At 48.2% G+C, this 16682-nt stretch overlaps 1 protein-coding gene and 2 pseudogenes across 7 annotated transcripts in view; 1 reads left to right on the top strand and 2 right to left on the bottom strand.

The window, feature by feature from the left end:
- The window catches only part of LIMS2 (LIM zinc finger domain containing 2), a 49706-nt gene that overhangs the window by 15692 nt on the left and 17332 nt on the right, over nt 1-16682 (top strand). For 5 of the 7 annotated variants that reach the window (XM_074334588.2, XM_074334582.2, XM_074334603.2 and 2 more), the window contains one exon: nt 16385-16544. In XM_074334588.2, coding sequence (XP_074190689.1) covers nt 16385-16544 — 160 coding nt within the window. Of the gene's footprint in view, nt 1-10164; nt 10683-15261; nt 15838-16384; nt 16545-16682 lie in introns of those variants that run through there. The other 2 variants (XM_019717956.3, XM_019717954.3) reach the window with 2 other exon arrangements.
- LOC109438234 (large ribosomal subunit protein eL31 pseudogene) lies at nt 5083-5641 on the bottom strand (annotated as a pseudogene).
- On the bottom strand, nt 7537-8467 carry LOC109438233 (Y-box-binding protein 1 pseudogene; annotated as a pseudogene).

The raw sequence follows: 16682 nt of genomic DNA, 5'->3' as shown, positions 1-16682 counted from the left end.
TTCTTGTAGTGCAGGTCGTGTATTAGAAAATTCCCTCAGCTTCTGTATGTCTGGAAAGGTCTTTATTCCTCCTTCATATCTAAAGGATATCTTTGCTGGATATATTATTCTTGGCTCATGATTTCTCTCTTTCAATAGTTTGAATATTTGGTTCCACTCCCTCCTGGCTTGTAGAGTTTCTGCTGAAAAATCTGATGATAATCTAATGGGCTTTCCTTTGTAGGTTACCGTCTTCTTTTCCCTGGCTGCCTTGAGGATTCTTTCTTTGTCGTTGATTTTAGACAGCTTCAATACAATGTGCCTTGGAGAAGAAGGCCTGTTGGGATTGAGGTAACTAGGTGTTCTATTTGCTTCTTGGATTCGAGGGTCCAGTTCTGTCCACAAGTTTGGGATGTTCTCATCGACAATTTGTTTGAATATATTCTCTGTTCCCTTCTCTCTTTCTTCTCCTTCTGGTATGCCCATTATTCTTATATTGCTCTTTCTGATGGAGTCAGAAAGTTCCTGTAGAGTTCTTTCATTTCTTTTAAGTCTCAAGTCTCTTTCTTCTTCCATCCGTGTAATTTCCAGGTTTCTATCTTCAATGCCACTGTTTCTTTCCTCCATCTGGTCCACTCTACTACCTAAGCTGGCTATTTCATTCTTAATTTCTTCTATTGAGTTCTTAATCTCCAGAAATTCTATTTGGTTCTTTTTTAAAATTTCAATCTCTTTTGTAAAATGCTTACGTTGTTCTTTGGTTGTGTTTCTGAGTTCACTAAACTGCCTTTCTGTGTTTTCTTGCATCTTGTTGAGTTTTTTCAGAACTGCCATCTGGAATTCTCTGTCATTTAACTCACATATTTCCATATCTTTAAGTTCCTTTTCTGGAGACTTTTCACTTTCTTTCTGAGTTATCTTGTTGCCTTGGTTGTTCATGGCAATTACTGATTTATTATTTCTCTTCCTAGACACTTACAGGAGTGGCTTCTGCAACAGGTTGATAGAAAGAGGTCTTTCTTTTGTTTTCCAGTACTTGTTGGTAGAATGTTTCATTTTCTCTCCAACTACAGCCTTTTGTTCTCTCTCACACGGTAGTGCTATGTTTTCTCTGCACTATTCCAGCTTCTCACACAATGAGGAACTTCCCTGGGAGACGGGCTTCTCCTCTGTTAATAGTTCACCTGGGTCACAGGGCGCAGTGTCCGTGTGGGTATGTGGAGAGCTTTTTAAGTTCCAAAGCTCTTCCTGCACCAGATTCAGAGCCCGTATGTTTCAGCAGTTCTGTTTACTCCTGCAGGAATCCGCCCAGATAGGTTGGGCCAGGGGTGGGGTGAGTTGTGAGAGGTGGCCCAGAGCAATGGCAGTGACCACCACCACAGCCGGTCCTGCTTCCATGGCTCCCTCCCATTTGCCGGAACTAGTTGGGCTGCGAATCTGTGTCTGCGGTCCACAATTTTCAGAACAGCAAATATTCTGTTCTTTTGATCTGACACTGCTACTGTTCCACTTCTGGCACCGGCCAGGTGGGGGTGGGGCAAGCTCTGGGAGGGGAAGGAGGGGGCGGCTAGTCTCAGTGCCTAAGGCTTCCGCTCTCTGCCCCTCAGTGAGGGGTTAAGCCACCATTTTCAGCCTTCTTCCCTCAGTCTTTTCTCTGAGGTCTCTGCTGTGAGTGTTGGGGTCAGCCGTGTTATATGCTGTCCCCTCAGCCCTGTGGCCATACATGGAGCCCTAGCAGTCCGAGTTCTTCCCTTTCCCGCAGCTGCGGTAGTTCCGGGAAGCAGCGAGCTCGGAGCACTGAGCTAGGTCTGCGTCCTGCGCCTGCGCAGCTCCGTCTCCGCACTTCTTCCTTCCTTCTTCCCCCCCCCCCTCCTGCGATTCGCCCACCTGTAGGTGATTTTAGTCGGTAGTGGGCCTCTTCGTCTTGCCTGTCTGCTGTGCAGGGAGTCCTTTGTGGAGTTATTGTTGTTTGATTAGTTGTAAATTCCAGTGGCGATTTACAGAGGCTCACCTCACGCTGCCATTATGATGAAGATTTACTTTTGCTTTCTAATGTGGAAACCTTGAATTTCTTTTTTTGCCCTTAAAAAACTTTTTTTTAAAAAAAAAAAAAAATCTAATTGTCCTAGCTAGAACCTCCAGTGCAATGTTGGAAAGAAATGGCAAGTCTGGATATCCTTGCCTTGTTCCTGACCTTAGAGAGAAAGTTTTCAGTCTTTCAACATAGGTGTGATGTTAATGCTGGGTTTTTATCAGGTTGAAGAAGTTCCCTTCTGTTCCTATTTTGTTGAATGTTTTGTTGTTGTTGATGTTGTTTGTTTGTTTGTTTGCTTTTTGGGGCCTTTTTAGTCATGAAAGATTGTTGGCTTTTGTCAAGTGTGTTCTCTGCACTTAATGTGGTGTTTTCCCTTACTCTTCTGATGTGGTTTATTACATTGATTTTTGGATGTTAAACCAACTTCATTTTCCTCGGATAAATCCTATTTGGTGATGATGTATAATACTTTCTATAGGCTGCTAGATTCAGTTTTGTTGAGATCATTTGCATCTGTATTCATAAGGGGTATTGATTTGTAGTTTTCTTGTGATATTTTTGTCTGGTTTTGGTATTAGGGAAATACTGGCCTCATTAAATGAGTTGTTCAATCCATGGAGTGTTCACTCCTGGTTGATTTTTTGGAAGAGTTTGTGAATGATTGGTGTTAATTCTACTTAAATATTTGGTAGAACTCACCAATAAAATCATCTGGTCCTGGGCTATTCTTTGTGGGAAGTTTTTTGATTACTATACAGTTTCTTTACGTGTTACTAGTCTATTTAGATTTTATATTTCTTCTTCAGTCAGTTTTGGTGGTTTGTATCTTTCTAGGTATATGTTCATTTCAGCTAGGTTTTTAATTTGCTGGGATACATTTGTTCATAGTGTTCCTTTGCAATCCTTTCAGTTTCTGTAACTTCAGTCCCTTCTTTCATTCTTAATTTTAGTCATTTGAGTGTTCTGTTTGTCAGTCTGGCTAAAGGTTTGTTAGTTTTATTGATCTTATTAAAGAACCAGCCTCTGGTTTTATTTTCTCTAGTCTCTATTTCATTTATTTCTGCTCTAATCTTTATTATTTCTTCCATTATGCTTGCTTTGAGTTTAGTTTACTCATCTGAACTTGCTTTGAGTTCTAGTTTCATAAGGGGGGAGGTTAAGTTATTGATTTTAGATCTTTTTTTTCCTACCCCCACCTTCTTTTTTAATGTACCAGGCTGACAATTATGTTCGCTAACTCATCCTAGAAAAAGTGCTGCATACTTCATTGCTGAATATCACTATGGTCTCTGTCGAAGTACTCCCCTTCGGAAGCTATGCACTGATGCCAGTGCCTAGTCTACCCTTCAAAGCAATTTTGGAACTCTTTTTCTGGAATGGCCATGAGAGCTGTCATCATATTACCCTTGATGTCCTGAATGTCATCCTTTCAATATTTCCTTTATCTTCGGGTAAAGAAAGAAGTCATTGGGGGCCAGATCAGGTGAGTAGAGAGGGTGTTCCAATACAGTTATTTGTTTACTGGCTAGAAACTCCCTTACAGATAGTGCCATGTGAGCTGATGGATTGTTGTGATGCAAGAGCTATGAATTGTTGGTGAAAAATTCAGGTAGTCTTACTTTTTCATGCAGCCTTTTCAGGACTTGCAAATAGTAAACTTGGTTAACTGTTTATCTGGTTGGTACAAATTCACAGAGAATAATCGCTCTGATATCAAAAATGTTAGTATCATTGTTGCAACAAGTTCGCGAACTTAATTATCAGACCTCGTAGATATTTACAGCTATAAAATTTACTCTGAGCATTGCTTGAGCTGCATTTCATGAATTTTGGTATATTGTATTTTCACTTAATTCATCTAAAAGTATTTTCTAAATTTCCTTATTTTCTTCTTTGACTCATTCGTTCTTTAGGAGTGTGTTGTTTAACTTGCACATATTTGTGATTTGGCTAAATTTTCTTCTTTTATTGATTTGTAATTTTATTCCATGTGGTTTAAGAATATGTTTTCTATTGTCTCAGTCCTTTTAAATTCATAGAGGCTTGTTTTGTGACCTATTATGTGATCTATTCTGGAAAATGTTCCATGTATACTTGAGAAGACTATTCTGCAGTGTTGGATGGAGTATTCTGTAGAGGTCTTTTATGTCAAATTGGTTTATAATGTGGTTCATGTCTTCTGTATCCTTGCTTAATTTTTGTGTAATGGTCTATCCATTATTGAAAGTGGAGTATTGAAGTCTCCAACTATTCCTGTTAAATTCTCGTTTTCTCTTAATTCTCTCAAATTTTGCTTTTGGTATTTTGGGGCTCTGTTGTTAGGTGCATACATGCTTATGCTTGTTATTTATTTTTGAAGGCTTGACTTATCATTATGAAATGTACTTTTTTGCTCTTGTAACAATTTTTTGTCTTAAAGTCTATTTTGTCTGATATTAGTATAGTCATTCCAATTCTCTTTTGGTTGCTGTTTCTATGGTATATGTTTTCCATCCTTTTACTTTCAAACTATTTGTGTTTTTTAATCTAAAGTGTAAAAACGATGTCTTTATAAAAGGATATAGTTAGATCATGTTTTTTGTGGTTTTTTTTTAAATCTGTTTGCTAATCTTTGACTTTCAATTGGAGAGTTAAACCATTTACATTTATGTAAGTACTGATGAGACTGCAGGGTTTACATCTGCCACTGGCTCTTTTAAAAATATATCTTATGTCTTTTTTGTTTCTCAGTTCCTACACTATTGCCTCTTTTTGTGTTTAATTATTCATTATGCAGTTGTCTTTAAATCAGATGGGGGAAAAGGTTTACAAGCAAAAAAAATACATTTATACTATCTTTTATATTTATATAGTTATCTTTATTATATAAATGTAATGTGTACTTTACTGCTCTTTATTCCTTCTTGTGGATTCAAATTATTGTCTAGTGTCCTTTCATTTCATCCTGAAAGACTCTTTTTAGTATTTCTTTTCAACTCCAGAATTTCTATGTGGTCCCATTCTATAATTTCTATCTGTTTATTGATATTCTCCACTTGGTGAGACATCATTCTCATACATTTCGTTAATTTTTTTTTTTTTTTTTTGCAGTTTTGTAACTTTATTTGACGATCAGTAGTTAGTTCTCATCCACATTAACTGTCTGTAGATTTTTGAAAGTGGTGACAGGTACATAGGTAACCAATGTATAGAGCTTATTTGGTGAATCTTCATACTCATTACGCTTTCTGGACAACCGCACCCGGATGTGGTACGGGACATTCCTTATTCCTTTGGCCCAGACAGCTTTGTTGAGTCTGGTGTCAATACGCACATCTGGGGTTCCCATCTCCTTCATGGCAAATTTCCAGATCTCTTTGAAACCCACTCCATGGATGCGCTTCTTGAAACCCACTCCATGGATGCGCTTCTTGAAACCCACTCCATGGATGCGCTTGTGAATGTTGATGGTGTATTCTCTGGTCACTACCTCGTTGATGGCAGAATGGCCCTTCTTTTTCTCGCCACCCTTCTTTGAAGGAGCCATCCTGCTGGGCCCAAGTTGGAAAGAAAGAGCTTCGTTAATTTTTTTTGACATCGTTTTTAAAAGTTATTTGAACATACTTAAAATAGCTGATTTAAAGTCTGTCTAGTAAGTCTAAAATCTGGGCTTCATCAGGGATAGTTTCTGTTGCTTGCTCTTTTTTTTCTGTGTCTGGGTCCTACTTTTCTGTTTCTTTGCATGTCTCATAATTTTTGCTGAAAACATTTCAAATAATATAATGCGGAAACTCTGGAAATCAGGTTGTGACTACTCCCCAGGGTTTGTTGTCACTGCTTATTTAGTGACTTTTCTGAAGTAATTATGTGAAGTCTGTATGTCTATCATTGGTGGCCACTGCAGTCTGCTCATTTAATTTAATGGCCAGCTAATGATTGGTCAGAGATCTCCTGGAATGCCTGAAACCACTAAGTCTCTCAGCCTTTGTTGAGGGTACTGAGTGCACGTTGGCCACACACCTTCAACATTCACACAGTTTACAGCTCTGCCTCAGCCATTATTTCTTGCTCGCACAGAGCCTAAGAAGTGAGATTGCAGGACCTTCTCAGGTCTTTCCTGAGCGTGCACACAGCCCTGGACATTTGCATGACTTTCTAGATTTCTAGGAATATGTCAGCTTTTTTTCAAAGCCTTTAAGGACAGTTCATTTCTCAATTTTTCCTTTTAAGCTTTTTGGTTAGTCTGTTGTTGTCCCAACTATTAACCATTGCCTGTGGCAATGGTAGCTATGCTATCACAGGCAGCTATGATAATGATACATTTGAAAAACACTACCCAAAAAAGGCTTTTAGCACTGGGTATGTGTGAGTGAGGTCACATGAAGACAAGTCTTTCCAGTAGGGTCTTCCAGAGAGGACCAAGTCAGGTTAAATAACTCCTCTTTGGGAATGAAGCTTTGAAAGAACCCCAGCTCTGTCTGCCCCCTCATTACTGGTGTCAACAAAAGGTCACTACTGCCAGTTCAATACCAACAGGTGAGTGCAGTATAGAAGAGAATTTATTCAGTAAAAACAGCTCAATTGTGATACAGCTCAATTGTGAAACAGCTCAGTTGAGATGGCTCACGTAAGGAGACTCAGGTGAAGCAGCTCAGGGGAGGTGGCTTGGATGTTACATCTCAGTTTGCAAACTTGTGAAATGCTTCCAAGGCACTCCACTGAGACAGAGGGGAGGAGCTGGCTTATGTAGAGAGAAGTTCTTACCCCTGGCCCCTGATTGGTACATTTTTGTGCAAATGAAGAACCCAAATTCTCACAGTTTGATTGTTCCAAAGAGCACTGTCCTGATTGGTAGGTTTCTCAGGTTCTGATTGATCAGCAAAGATGCAAATGGAGATACAGTTACACAGCTCTGGCCGGATAGGACAGGTCTTCAGCCCATTCGTGGAATTTTGATCCTAAGACCTCTCTTATAAAGGGTCAGCTCAGACCACAGGGACAGGGTGCAGGAGGCTGGCAGTTCAGTCTGTGATTCTTCCCTGATATGCAGTGTGTGTGAGGGACCTCTCTAAACAACGGCTGCTAGACTCTTGTTATGAATTTGAGCCCAGTTAACCACAAGGAGTTCTTCTTTTATGTTATTTATGATGTTTATTACTAGGTACTTGCAGTTTGTTGACTTTTTTGAAAAAAGTCAAGTTGTAAACTTTTATTACAAATTAAAAATGAAGTTCTCAAAAATCTCAACTTTACCAGATACTATAAAACAATTTAAAAACTTTTAAAGATGTGTTGAGAAAAACCAGGCTTTTAAAAAAACAAACACATTTGTCGTTACCAAAAAGACATCTTTAGGTAAAATTAATAAAAACTCCATGCTGCATAAATAATGCAGATAGTTCTAGTTATCTGGTCAACAGGCAAAAAGCAAGCATTGAAGGTCTTTAGCTCCAATATTTTGTTCATTTATTATTGCTGGAATGTTGTATTCGTTTCTTGTTGGATGACTAAACTGGATGATGGTGGAGATGGTAAGCCGGCATTTACTCAGGCCCTCCCTGCTCAGCCCTGGGAGCAGACGACTTGTCAGCTGGTGGATCAGCTGCTTTTGTCTCTGTCATCTCGTGGTTTAGAGTTTTCTGGGCGTCTGCATCGATAATTGAAGCTATGGTGGTTCCGACATTGAGGTGGTTGCTGACCTTGGGTCTCATAGCCTTGATTTTCCTTGTCTTCATTGCTGTCCTCTCTAGGCTATCTTTGGCAAGGAGGGCCCCTGCGGAATCGTGGTCTATAGCCCGATGCATATTCTGTCTCACGGGTCTACGTAGTTCTCCTGCCCCCTGGTTATTAGCACCCTCCATTGCTTCTCCCTGCACAGGAGGGTTGGAATACTGTGGTGGATGCCCATAGGGTCTCCGCATGTAGTAATTTGGGAACCGTCGCCTGCGGTACGGCAGGCATGGTTGGGCCTGGCCTTCGGGAGCACTCTCCCACCCCTCATTCTGTCCCCCTGTCTCACTATTCTGGTAATTCTGCTGGTAATTGCGTGGAGGAGCCCTGCGACGTGGATAGCATCTATAATGATTACGGTCTGCTGCATATTTACTGCCGTGCACCGGAACTCCACCAGGGCCTATGACATCTGCTGCCTCCGCACTCTTTTCTTCTTCAACAACATCAAACTCCACAGTCTCTTCATCTCCTACACTGCGAAGGCACTTCCTGGGGTTATTCTTTATGGTGGTCTGGCGTACAAATCCATCTTCCCTGGTGTCATTCCTGTTGATGAAACCATATCTGTTTCTTACATTGAACATTTTACTATTCCCAAAACCTTCTTGTCCCTGCAGGCAGGCACTGCCAATGTGAGGCAATCTGGGCTGCCGCTTCCCATGGTGCCAGGCTTGGTGTTGGCAGTGCTGGGGGCATTGAGGGGACAGTGGACAGCTGCAGGGTTTCAGCCTTGCCACTCATGACTATGGTCATGGTGACTGGGGCCAGCTGTGCTGCTCTGCCTGGGGTGTGATGGCAATTCACAAGGAGTCCTTTTTGGCAGGTACATTCTTTCTCAGGAATGGCACTGAGAATGTGGGTTGTTATTTTTCAAGGCAGCTATGGAGTTAGGGAGTGGGGATTAGGGACTAGGGTAAGTTAAAACACCACAAAACTCACCATTCTTACCAAGATTCCACTGTTTTTCTTGATCAAATGCTCTCTGGGTTACTGCAAATTTTTGGTTAATTTACAGAGTTCTGAAAAAGTAGATTCTGACAATTTTTGCTAGTGTTTTCATTGCTTTTATGGAGGAACAAACTTTCAGAGATTCTTACTCTGCCATTTTTGCTACCATCATTCTTATTGTGTTTTTACAACTGTGTCCTCTGAAGCCAGAGCGCTTGCTGGGGAGCAGAGCATGGCCCCTAACCCCACCCCTGCAAGACAGGCTGCAGGATGAGGGGAGGGGCAAGGCTGTACAGAGATTTTGGATCTGGACCAATCAAACCCTAAGCCTTGCTCAGTGTCTAGCCTCTGGTGCTCTCTTTTACAGTAAAGATTTGTTGACTTGATTAGTGCTTGGTAACCTTGGACTTGAACTTCATTTACAAATGATGATGCACAAAACATCATCATTGTGGCCATAGCCTCCTTCCAGCCTATCTGCATGTGTAGAAACCCTAAATAAAAGTTTCCTCCTCAAATGAAACCGTGGCTCTGGGTGAGAGTTCTGGGATCTAGAGTTCAGGATTTCCACATGTGGAGCTGAGTGGAGAATGGGAAGCGGGTGTAGGCCATAGGGCATTGACTTGAAGTTGCTGTAACAAAACCGGAAGCCGTCTTAAGCATTCAGCTGTCCACATCAGCGAATGGGAGCTGATTCTTCTACTTGTTGGCTCCTCCAGGCTCAGTCTCTCTATTCCCTTAAGCCCCTGGGGCCACCTTAAGAAAATATTTGTTGAATTGATCAGTGCTTGGTACCCTTGGAACTGAGCTGCATTTACAAATTATCTTGTACCCAGTGCTTGTAGTCATGTGACTGTTAGGGGCCAGTGGTTAATCATTACTTCTTCGTGCTTAGATGTGGGATGAGGTGTGTTCCTTGGTGAGTGGAACCCCCATATGAGTCCCAACGGATCCCCTCGAAGCTTTTCCCTGCTGTCCAGAATGATGGCTATTGTGTCTTTCTTTTGGAAGGCAGAGGAAGATAATGTTCCCACTGTCTGACCTCTCTAGAAAGGGTTTTCAGGGAAATGGAACTGGTGTTAAAGATGCCTGTGAGGGCTCTGGGTCCTTAACTGTGCTGCTGATCAGAGAGCCTGGTTGGCCGCAGTGGCCACTGTCAGGTGCTGGCCTGGGGTGTTTGCATTTGGATCACAGCAACCTTGACACTCTCTTTAGGTAAAAATGCGAGGAAATGGTGCTTTCCTGGAGGTCTTCCGTCAGATCATTGCTTCTGCGCTCCCTGTCAAGCTGGGGGGTTACCTGTTGTCTGAGTTTTGGCAGCACGGACTTTTTCTGAGTGCTTGGCTATTTGTTGGCCAGATCCAGGGGACAGGGCTGCCCTGGGCTGGGACTTCTAGCTGGCATTTGTGGCCTCAGGCTCTCAGGGAAGGGAAGGAGGCAGAATGTGGGCATCTCGTCAGCTTCTTTACTGTTTGCAGGCTTCCTACACTGCCTGGCTCAATCAGTGCTGGGCTATCGTCAGCACGTCCAGCGGGCAGTGGGCGTAGGGCTTCCTCGCAGGCTCCGAGCAGTCTGGGATCGCCAAGCATCCTGCCCTGTCCCTACGGCCCTCACCTCAGTGCTGTTTGGGACCTTCCCAGCAAGTGCCCTCCCCAGCCTGGACGCAGCCCTGCAGCCTCCCTTTCACTGCTGCCCCCACGGCAGGAACAATATCCTTTCTATTTGAAGTTGACTCCGCTGCCCTTTGGAGATCGCAGCGTGTAACGTGAATCCAGAGGCGCAGGGGGACAGGCAGCCTTGCAGCCAACCTCCCATCGTGGAGTCTGGCGGGAGGCGGCTGCTCCCGCTGCATCTGCGTTCCAAGGCTGGGGGTCCGAGGCCCGTCTGTCTGAGCTGCTGCCCCGCCGCCAGGAGGAGCTGCCATGGCTACCCGGCTGGGCGCACTCGCTGCGTCGGGTCTGTACCGGCGGCGCCAGCACCGCCAGAGTCCGCCGCCCTCCATGCCCCGGTAGGTGGCAGGGACAATGTCCGGAAAGCTGCAGCTGCAGGCTTTTCCTCCGACACCCTGCTGGGCCCTTCCAATGGGACAGCGCCTGGGTTGGCGACAAGCGTGGGGGAGGGAACGACTTAAGCTAGCTGGGTTTAACGTCATCTGTGATCAACATTCTAGGGCCGGGCACTGAGGATGGGGTGTTTGGGATTAGTTATCCTACATTACCCCCATACTGCTTTTGAACCAGGATCATTTATTGCCACTTTATAGATGAGCAAAACCAGTGGTCAACTTACCAGATATCACCCACCCAAAAAATGGCTACGCTGTGATTTGAACCCAGGTTGGACTGACTCTAAAGCCTGAACTGCTTTATCCCTTGGAGAACTGCCAGTGTAGACAAATGATGAAAGACTCCTCTTGGGATGGGAGGGGAGTCTGTGGGGTTCAGGGTGGACCTCATCCATTAGGATGAGTTAGCCTGGGCTGGGGAGGGTATGTGGGGAGCCTGGATGGTGGGGGAGCCCCCGCATAGGGGGCAGGGCTGGGGAAGGGCCTTTTGGACACGTGAGGTTTGCATGCCCCAGGGTCATCTGAGTGGAAATGTCCAGTAAAAGGTGGGGGAGAGCAAGGAGGGCTGTGAGCTGTGGGGTTGTCTGCATCGTAGTGACAAGTGGACCCCCAGAGGAGGAGTGAGAGAACACTGAAGTCAGAGGACGGGGAGCCAGGGAGGAGGCAGAGAGCAGCAGTCTGAGGTGGGGCCCTGGGGGGTACAGGGAGGGAAGGCAGTCCAGGCTAAGGGTATTCAGTGAAAACGCAGCCTGCTCCATGCCCATGTGTGCCCGCAGTCAGGGCAGCCCTCCCGAGGGCTGAGGAGGCTGAGAATGGAGCAAGTAGGAGGGCATGGGGCTGGGGAGCAGGGAGCAGAGGCTGCAGAGCGGCAGTGTGGGGCACCGGTGTGCAGGCCCAGCACTGACCAGGGGTGGGACTGAGCAAGCCCGCTGCTTAGCTGGGGACCTGAGGCTCAGCAGGCCCAGTAAGTCACCCAAGTGCATGGGAACCCTCGCTTTCTGAACTCCCTGTGAACTTCTGCTCCTGTCCGCTCCAGCTCTCTGTTGTAGTGTTACCAGTTAAAGTGCACCTGTTTAAAAATAAATGAACCTGCTGGAGCAAAGAGGTCTCACTAGAGCTTCAGGAAGAGCTCCATAATTTGTGACAGGCTCCATACAGATGTAGAATATGTCTCTGATGGTGTGAATTCTTCATATGTAGTAGCTCAAGTCAGCACATTGATTTCCCCAAGGCTGGGTGTGGGGCTGGCTTTGAGTGAATTCCTGTTTACTGCATGCAGCTGGCCCCTGACTGGCCTGTGGCCTGTGGCTGGCCTCCTGGGAGGCCTTGGCAGTGCTGGGCAGCTCCCACTCGCGCTTAGGGGACCGTGATGAGTGGGCTTCCCCTTCTGCCATCGTAGAGTGTGAACCCCTGTGGCTGGCCGCTGCCTATTCCCAAGCCTTCACAACTGTAGGCTCAAGTGCATGGAGGCTGGAGTGGGGGAAGTTCTGGGATTGTTGAAAAAACAGTCTTGAATGACCATGCCTGTGTGACGTGACCAGGAACTGAAGGGAGAGCATGGGTCCAATCTTGTGTGACCCTCAGCAGGTCACTAGCCCTGTCTGTGCTTCAGTTTCCTTCTCTGGAGCCAGCAATCTCCCCTCCTAAGAATCAGACACAGAGAAGACTCCCGACACCCAACCCAAGGCTAAAAATCATTGTAAAGCTCAGTGACATCTTACACAAACCTACAGATTAGCTTGTGTTGGCTGTCAAGACTGAGAGTGTTTGGGGGTACTGGGGAGGTTTGGAGAAGGGGTACAGGATGGTGTGCCCTCCCCAAGGCTGGGCTTTGGCTTGCCCAGCAGTGAGTGTGCGGTGTCCAACTGGGCTGGTGCTGCTGTCCCCTTGGGAGCCGACTTGGGGCCCCTGTTCTGGGCTGGAATGTGTGAAGGAGGGCGCGGAATGCCCGTGGCTCCTGCCTCTGACCCCTCACAGGAGCACAGGCAGCCTGCAGGCCTTCCCCCGGGCTGAGGGTGGGGGTGGAGGGACCCTGGAAGGATCCCAGAGCTGCCAGAACAACAGCTCCCTTTGTCCCACCCTGCGCCTGCCGGCCCAGGGCTCCACACACTCTGCCAAGAATTCTTCACCTGGGCTCTGTGAGGCGGTGACTGTTAATCTGCTGCACCTCTTTGCAGATGAGGAAATGAGACCCAGAGAAACAGGTACATTTCTCCAGGTCCCACAGAAGGATTCAAACTGTGGGGAGATCCAGGGTCCCCACTTGTTTCACTGCCTGTCCCGTAGGAGATTGCTAGCATTTTCTTTCTCTTTACTTTTTCCATTTTTTAATTAATCAGATGATCCAAAACCACCATCATTCTGTGAATGCTGGTGCTCACTCCCAAGGTCACACCCTCCTCAGCCTGTCCCCTCCCCCCTACTGTCCCCTGCCCTAGCCCAAGGACAGTCTTGGAGGTAGGAAGACATAACACTGCAGACAGCTAGCTTGGGTTGGGGAAGAGATTAGAAGGGGTAGGGTCTCTGAGACCTTTTTAAATATTAAATATCTAGCCCTATCTCCAACCCCTTTCAATCATTTCCCATAGCGCAGCTCCTCCCTGCCCTGCCCCCACTACCCAATGACATGGCCTTTGCACCGTCCTCACCCCTCCAGCATCCTGGGCCCCAACCCGCTCCCTGAGCCTCCCCCTGGTGGGGCCTCCTGGACCCATTGGGTTCACAGAGCTCCCGGAGATGAAGTGCAGGGACCCTGGAAGGGCCGTTATGAACCTGAACCTTGCAGAGGTGAGGCAGGTGTGGACTAGGGAATAGTGGTTGTGGTGGAGAGAGTTTTATTTCCAGGCCCTCAGTCTCTAAGGTCCCCTTTTCCCAACATTCCCCCAACAATTCCAGGGGAAAGGTTCTCAGGTCCCCCGGACGGGCTCTCCAGCTTCCCGCTCTTGGCTGCTTCTCCAACCAGCTCCCAGAAGCTCCCGACCTGCAGTATAGAGGCGTCACAGCTGCCCAGGGTGGCAGTTCTCTCTTCTAGCCCACAGTTGCTTGGCATGAGGTGGGGCTGCTGCTGGGTGACCAAGTCCCATAGCTTAGAGGGGTCAGCGTCTCCTTCCCACCCGCCACCGAGTACCAGTGGAGGTTCTTGATGAAGGCCTCACTGCCCTCCCCATGTCACTGAGTTCCTGGCATCTTGACATTGGCTGCCCAACACTGTCCCGTGGTGGCCAGTGTGCTCGGTCCTTTGGTGAGAGTTGTGTCTTCCTACAGCCCAGGAGGAGCTGATGGCTCGTGACCTGCCTGCTGGCAGCCACTGAGACAGGACAGTGGCTGGCACTTTCTCTGATGGTGCCATGGTTCAATTTTGGGCACATTTGTACCTCTGTCCATCCTCCTGTCTTTAGCCAGTGGGTTGAAGTGTTGTCTGCTACTGAGCAGTGTGGCCTGGGGAAGCGGCCACAGAAATGTAATTAGGGTGCTGCTGGGTGAGACCTGGGCTGGGGCAGTCAGTGGGGGCAGGAGATAGATGGTCATCCCACACTCCACTTGCTTGTGCCAGGGTTTGTGTGAGGTATGTAGGAACAGATGGCATCATCCTTGACCTCAGACACCCAGGAACCCAGCCAGGGAACTAGACATAGACCAGTTAAGGGCCAGCCACTCTCGGTAGGGGGGTGTGGTGGCCATGTGAAGATGCTGCTGGTCAGCCCTGGGGCAGAGGCGGGGGCTCTGGAAGGACAGGAAGAGGTTGGGTGTCCTGTGCGCTCACTTGCTTGGGGCCCAGAGTCCGGGTTAAGGAGCAATCCAAAAGCCTGGGGCTGGACTTGAAGCCTTGTTTTGGCTTCATTTTCTGGGTCCTTTGAGTGGGGAATTCCAGGCCCAGAGTCACAGGATTTCCTGTTGATTTCCGACTTCTCTGAGACCTTCAAGGTCTTATTCACAGTCAGGCATTGGGAGTTCCTCCCTGCCACCTTGGGTGTGTACTGTGGGAGCACAATGCCAGGTTCACAGTGTTCTAGGGGCAGGAAACTGTGCCTGTGCTGACAAAGTCCCACTCAGCCCTCTGTGGTGGCTCAGGCAGTCAGTCCCCTGTCCCTTTGCCATCTGTGGGGACCAGCTGGGGGATGGTGCTGAGCACAGAGCTTCCCTTTTATCTTGGGCTTTACTCTGACTCCTTGTGCCACTATCCTGCTTCCTTGTCTCTGAAGCCTAACTATGGATATTGGAGGGGGAAGGGGCTTTGGTCCCCACAGCGTGCCTGAGGGCAGGCTGAGCCCTGCAGAAACCCAGCCTGCCTGGCCAGACTGCTGAAGGCCTTCCTGCCCTGCCCTGCCCCTGCCATGGGGCCCCCAAGTGGAGCAGAGGGACTCCCGCGTGCACGCCTCAGCCCGGCCTCCATGCTGTGTCCTTGTGGGGACGCAGCCACCCTCCATTAGACACATTCTCACGTCCCATGCCTAGAGCCCTGGGAGCAGAGCCCTCTCTCACCTCCGGAACGGAGTGCCTCCTGCCTGGGGACCCCCTTCTCTGTGCCTGCCGTCTGATGAGCTTCACTTACTCAGCACTTCTTCTCATAGTGCTGTGCAGTGCAGGAGGGGTGGGGGTGAGTGTCCCGGGAGGCAGGACAGGCTGGAAAGATACTCTCAAAGGCAGTGAACCTGTGTCATGCCCACATGACCCTGCCACTGGTACGTGTCTCCTCACGGAGCCTGCCCAGCCTTCTTTGCCAAGTTTTCCAGGCAGCCAGCACCAGTCCATCAGAGTTGTCACTTGGACAACACCTGTTTGCCGCATGGGGGGTTGGAAGGCTGCAGAGGCTGTGTGTCTGGCGCGGCTCCTGGCCAGGCCTCGGGGCCCGGGGCTCCAGTCAGCACAGGCTGGCTCAGCGTGGGCGTTCGCCTGTAGTTCCGTTCAGGCTGCTGACCACCCACAGATGGCCCAGCACGATGAGAACGGAGCAGCAGGGGGACCGACTCAAGTACCTTGGCAACCACAGCACGTCCTTTGTTGGGCTTGCCTGTGTCCCTCACCTAACCAGCCGTGGTTACAGTCCTTCCACACTGGGATATGGGTGCAGACAGCGAGGGATAGCCCAGTACAAGCAGTGAGTAAGGGCAGCCGTCAGGAGCCCTCACTGCTCTGCTCGGTGTGTGCGTGGCTGTGTGTGGCACAGCCCATGTCTGAGTGCAGAGGGCTGCAGGGTGTGGTGGGAATTCCGTCCGGGGTTTCAGAGGAGGGGAGTTTTACTTCCACCCACTGTGGTCCTTGGGGAAATCACTCACGTTCTCCAGGCCTCAGCTTGTCCATCTGTGAAATGGAGATGCTGCGTTGGCCTTGCAGGATTGCCATCGGCATGGCTGCTCCAAGCCATGGCACGTGCTGGCAACTGAGCTTGTCTGCGGCCCACAGAGCTATGGGATGCGTGGCAGCCATGTAGCATGACCCAAGCTTGTGCCAGCAGTTCGGCCCGGACCACATGTCTCTGAGTCCTCACAGTGCCAGGGCTGTCATGGGGGGGGGGGGGAAGAAAGCATTATCACTCACCCCAGAAAGCATTTAACCTCTTGAAGGAGGGGGCGTGTCCAGCGCATGCCTCAGGGCCTGCTCAGCCTCGCCCCTCCCAGTCCTAACCTCTGTTCCTTCTCCCCCAGCAACATGTCCAGCGCCTTGGCCAACGCAGTGTGCCAACGCTGCCAGGCGTGCTTCAGCCCCACTGAGCGGATTGTCCACAGCAGCGGAGAGCTGTATCATGAGCACTGCTTTGTGTGTGCCCAGTGCTTCCGGCCCTTCCCCGAGGGGCTCTTCTACGAGGTGAGGAGACTCCCAGGACCTCAGCCAGCTGCCTTCTTGGAACCCCAGCCCCGACCTAGCTCTGTGTTTGCCCTGCAGGAGCCTGTGGGCTGGGCCCAGCCAGGGTCCTGACCAATGACTGATGGGGCAGCCATGTCA

Source organism: Rhinolophus sinicus, chromosome 17 (assembly GCF_057876585.1).
Source record: "Rhinolophus sinicus isolate RSI-liver-muscle chromosome 17, RSI-T2T, whole genome shotgun sequence".
Lineage (NCBI taxonomy): Eukaryota > Metazoa > Chordata > Mammalia > Chiroptera > Rhinolophidae > Rhinolophus > Rhinolophus sinicus.
Note: the sequence above shows the minus strand (reverse complement) of the source record. Positions and strands in the feature narration are given on the sequence as shown.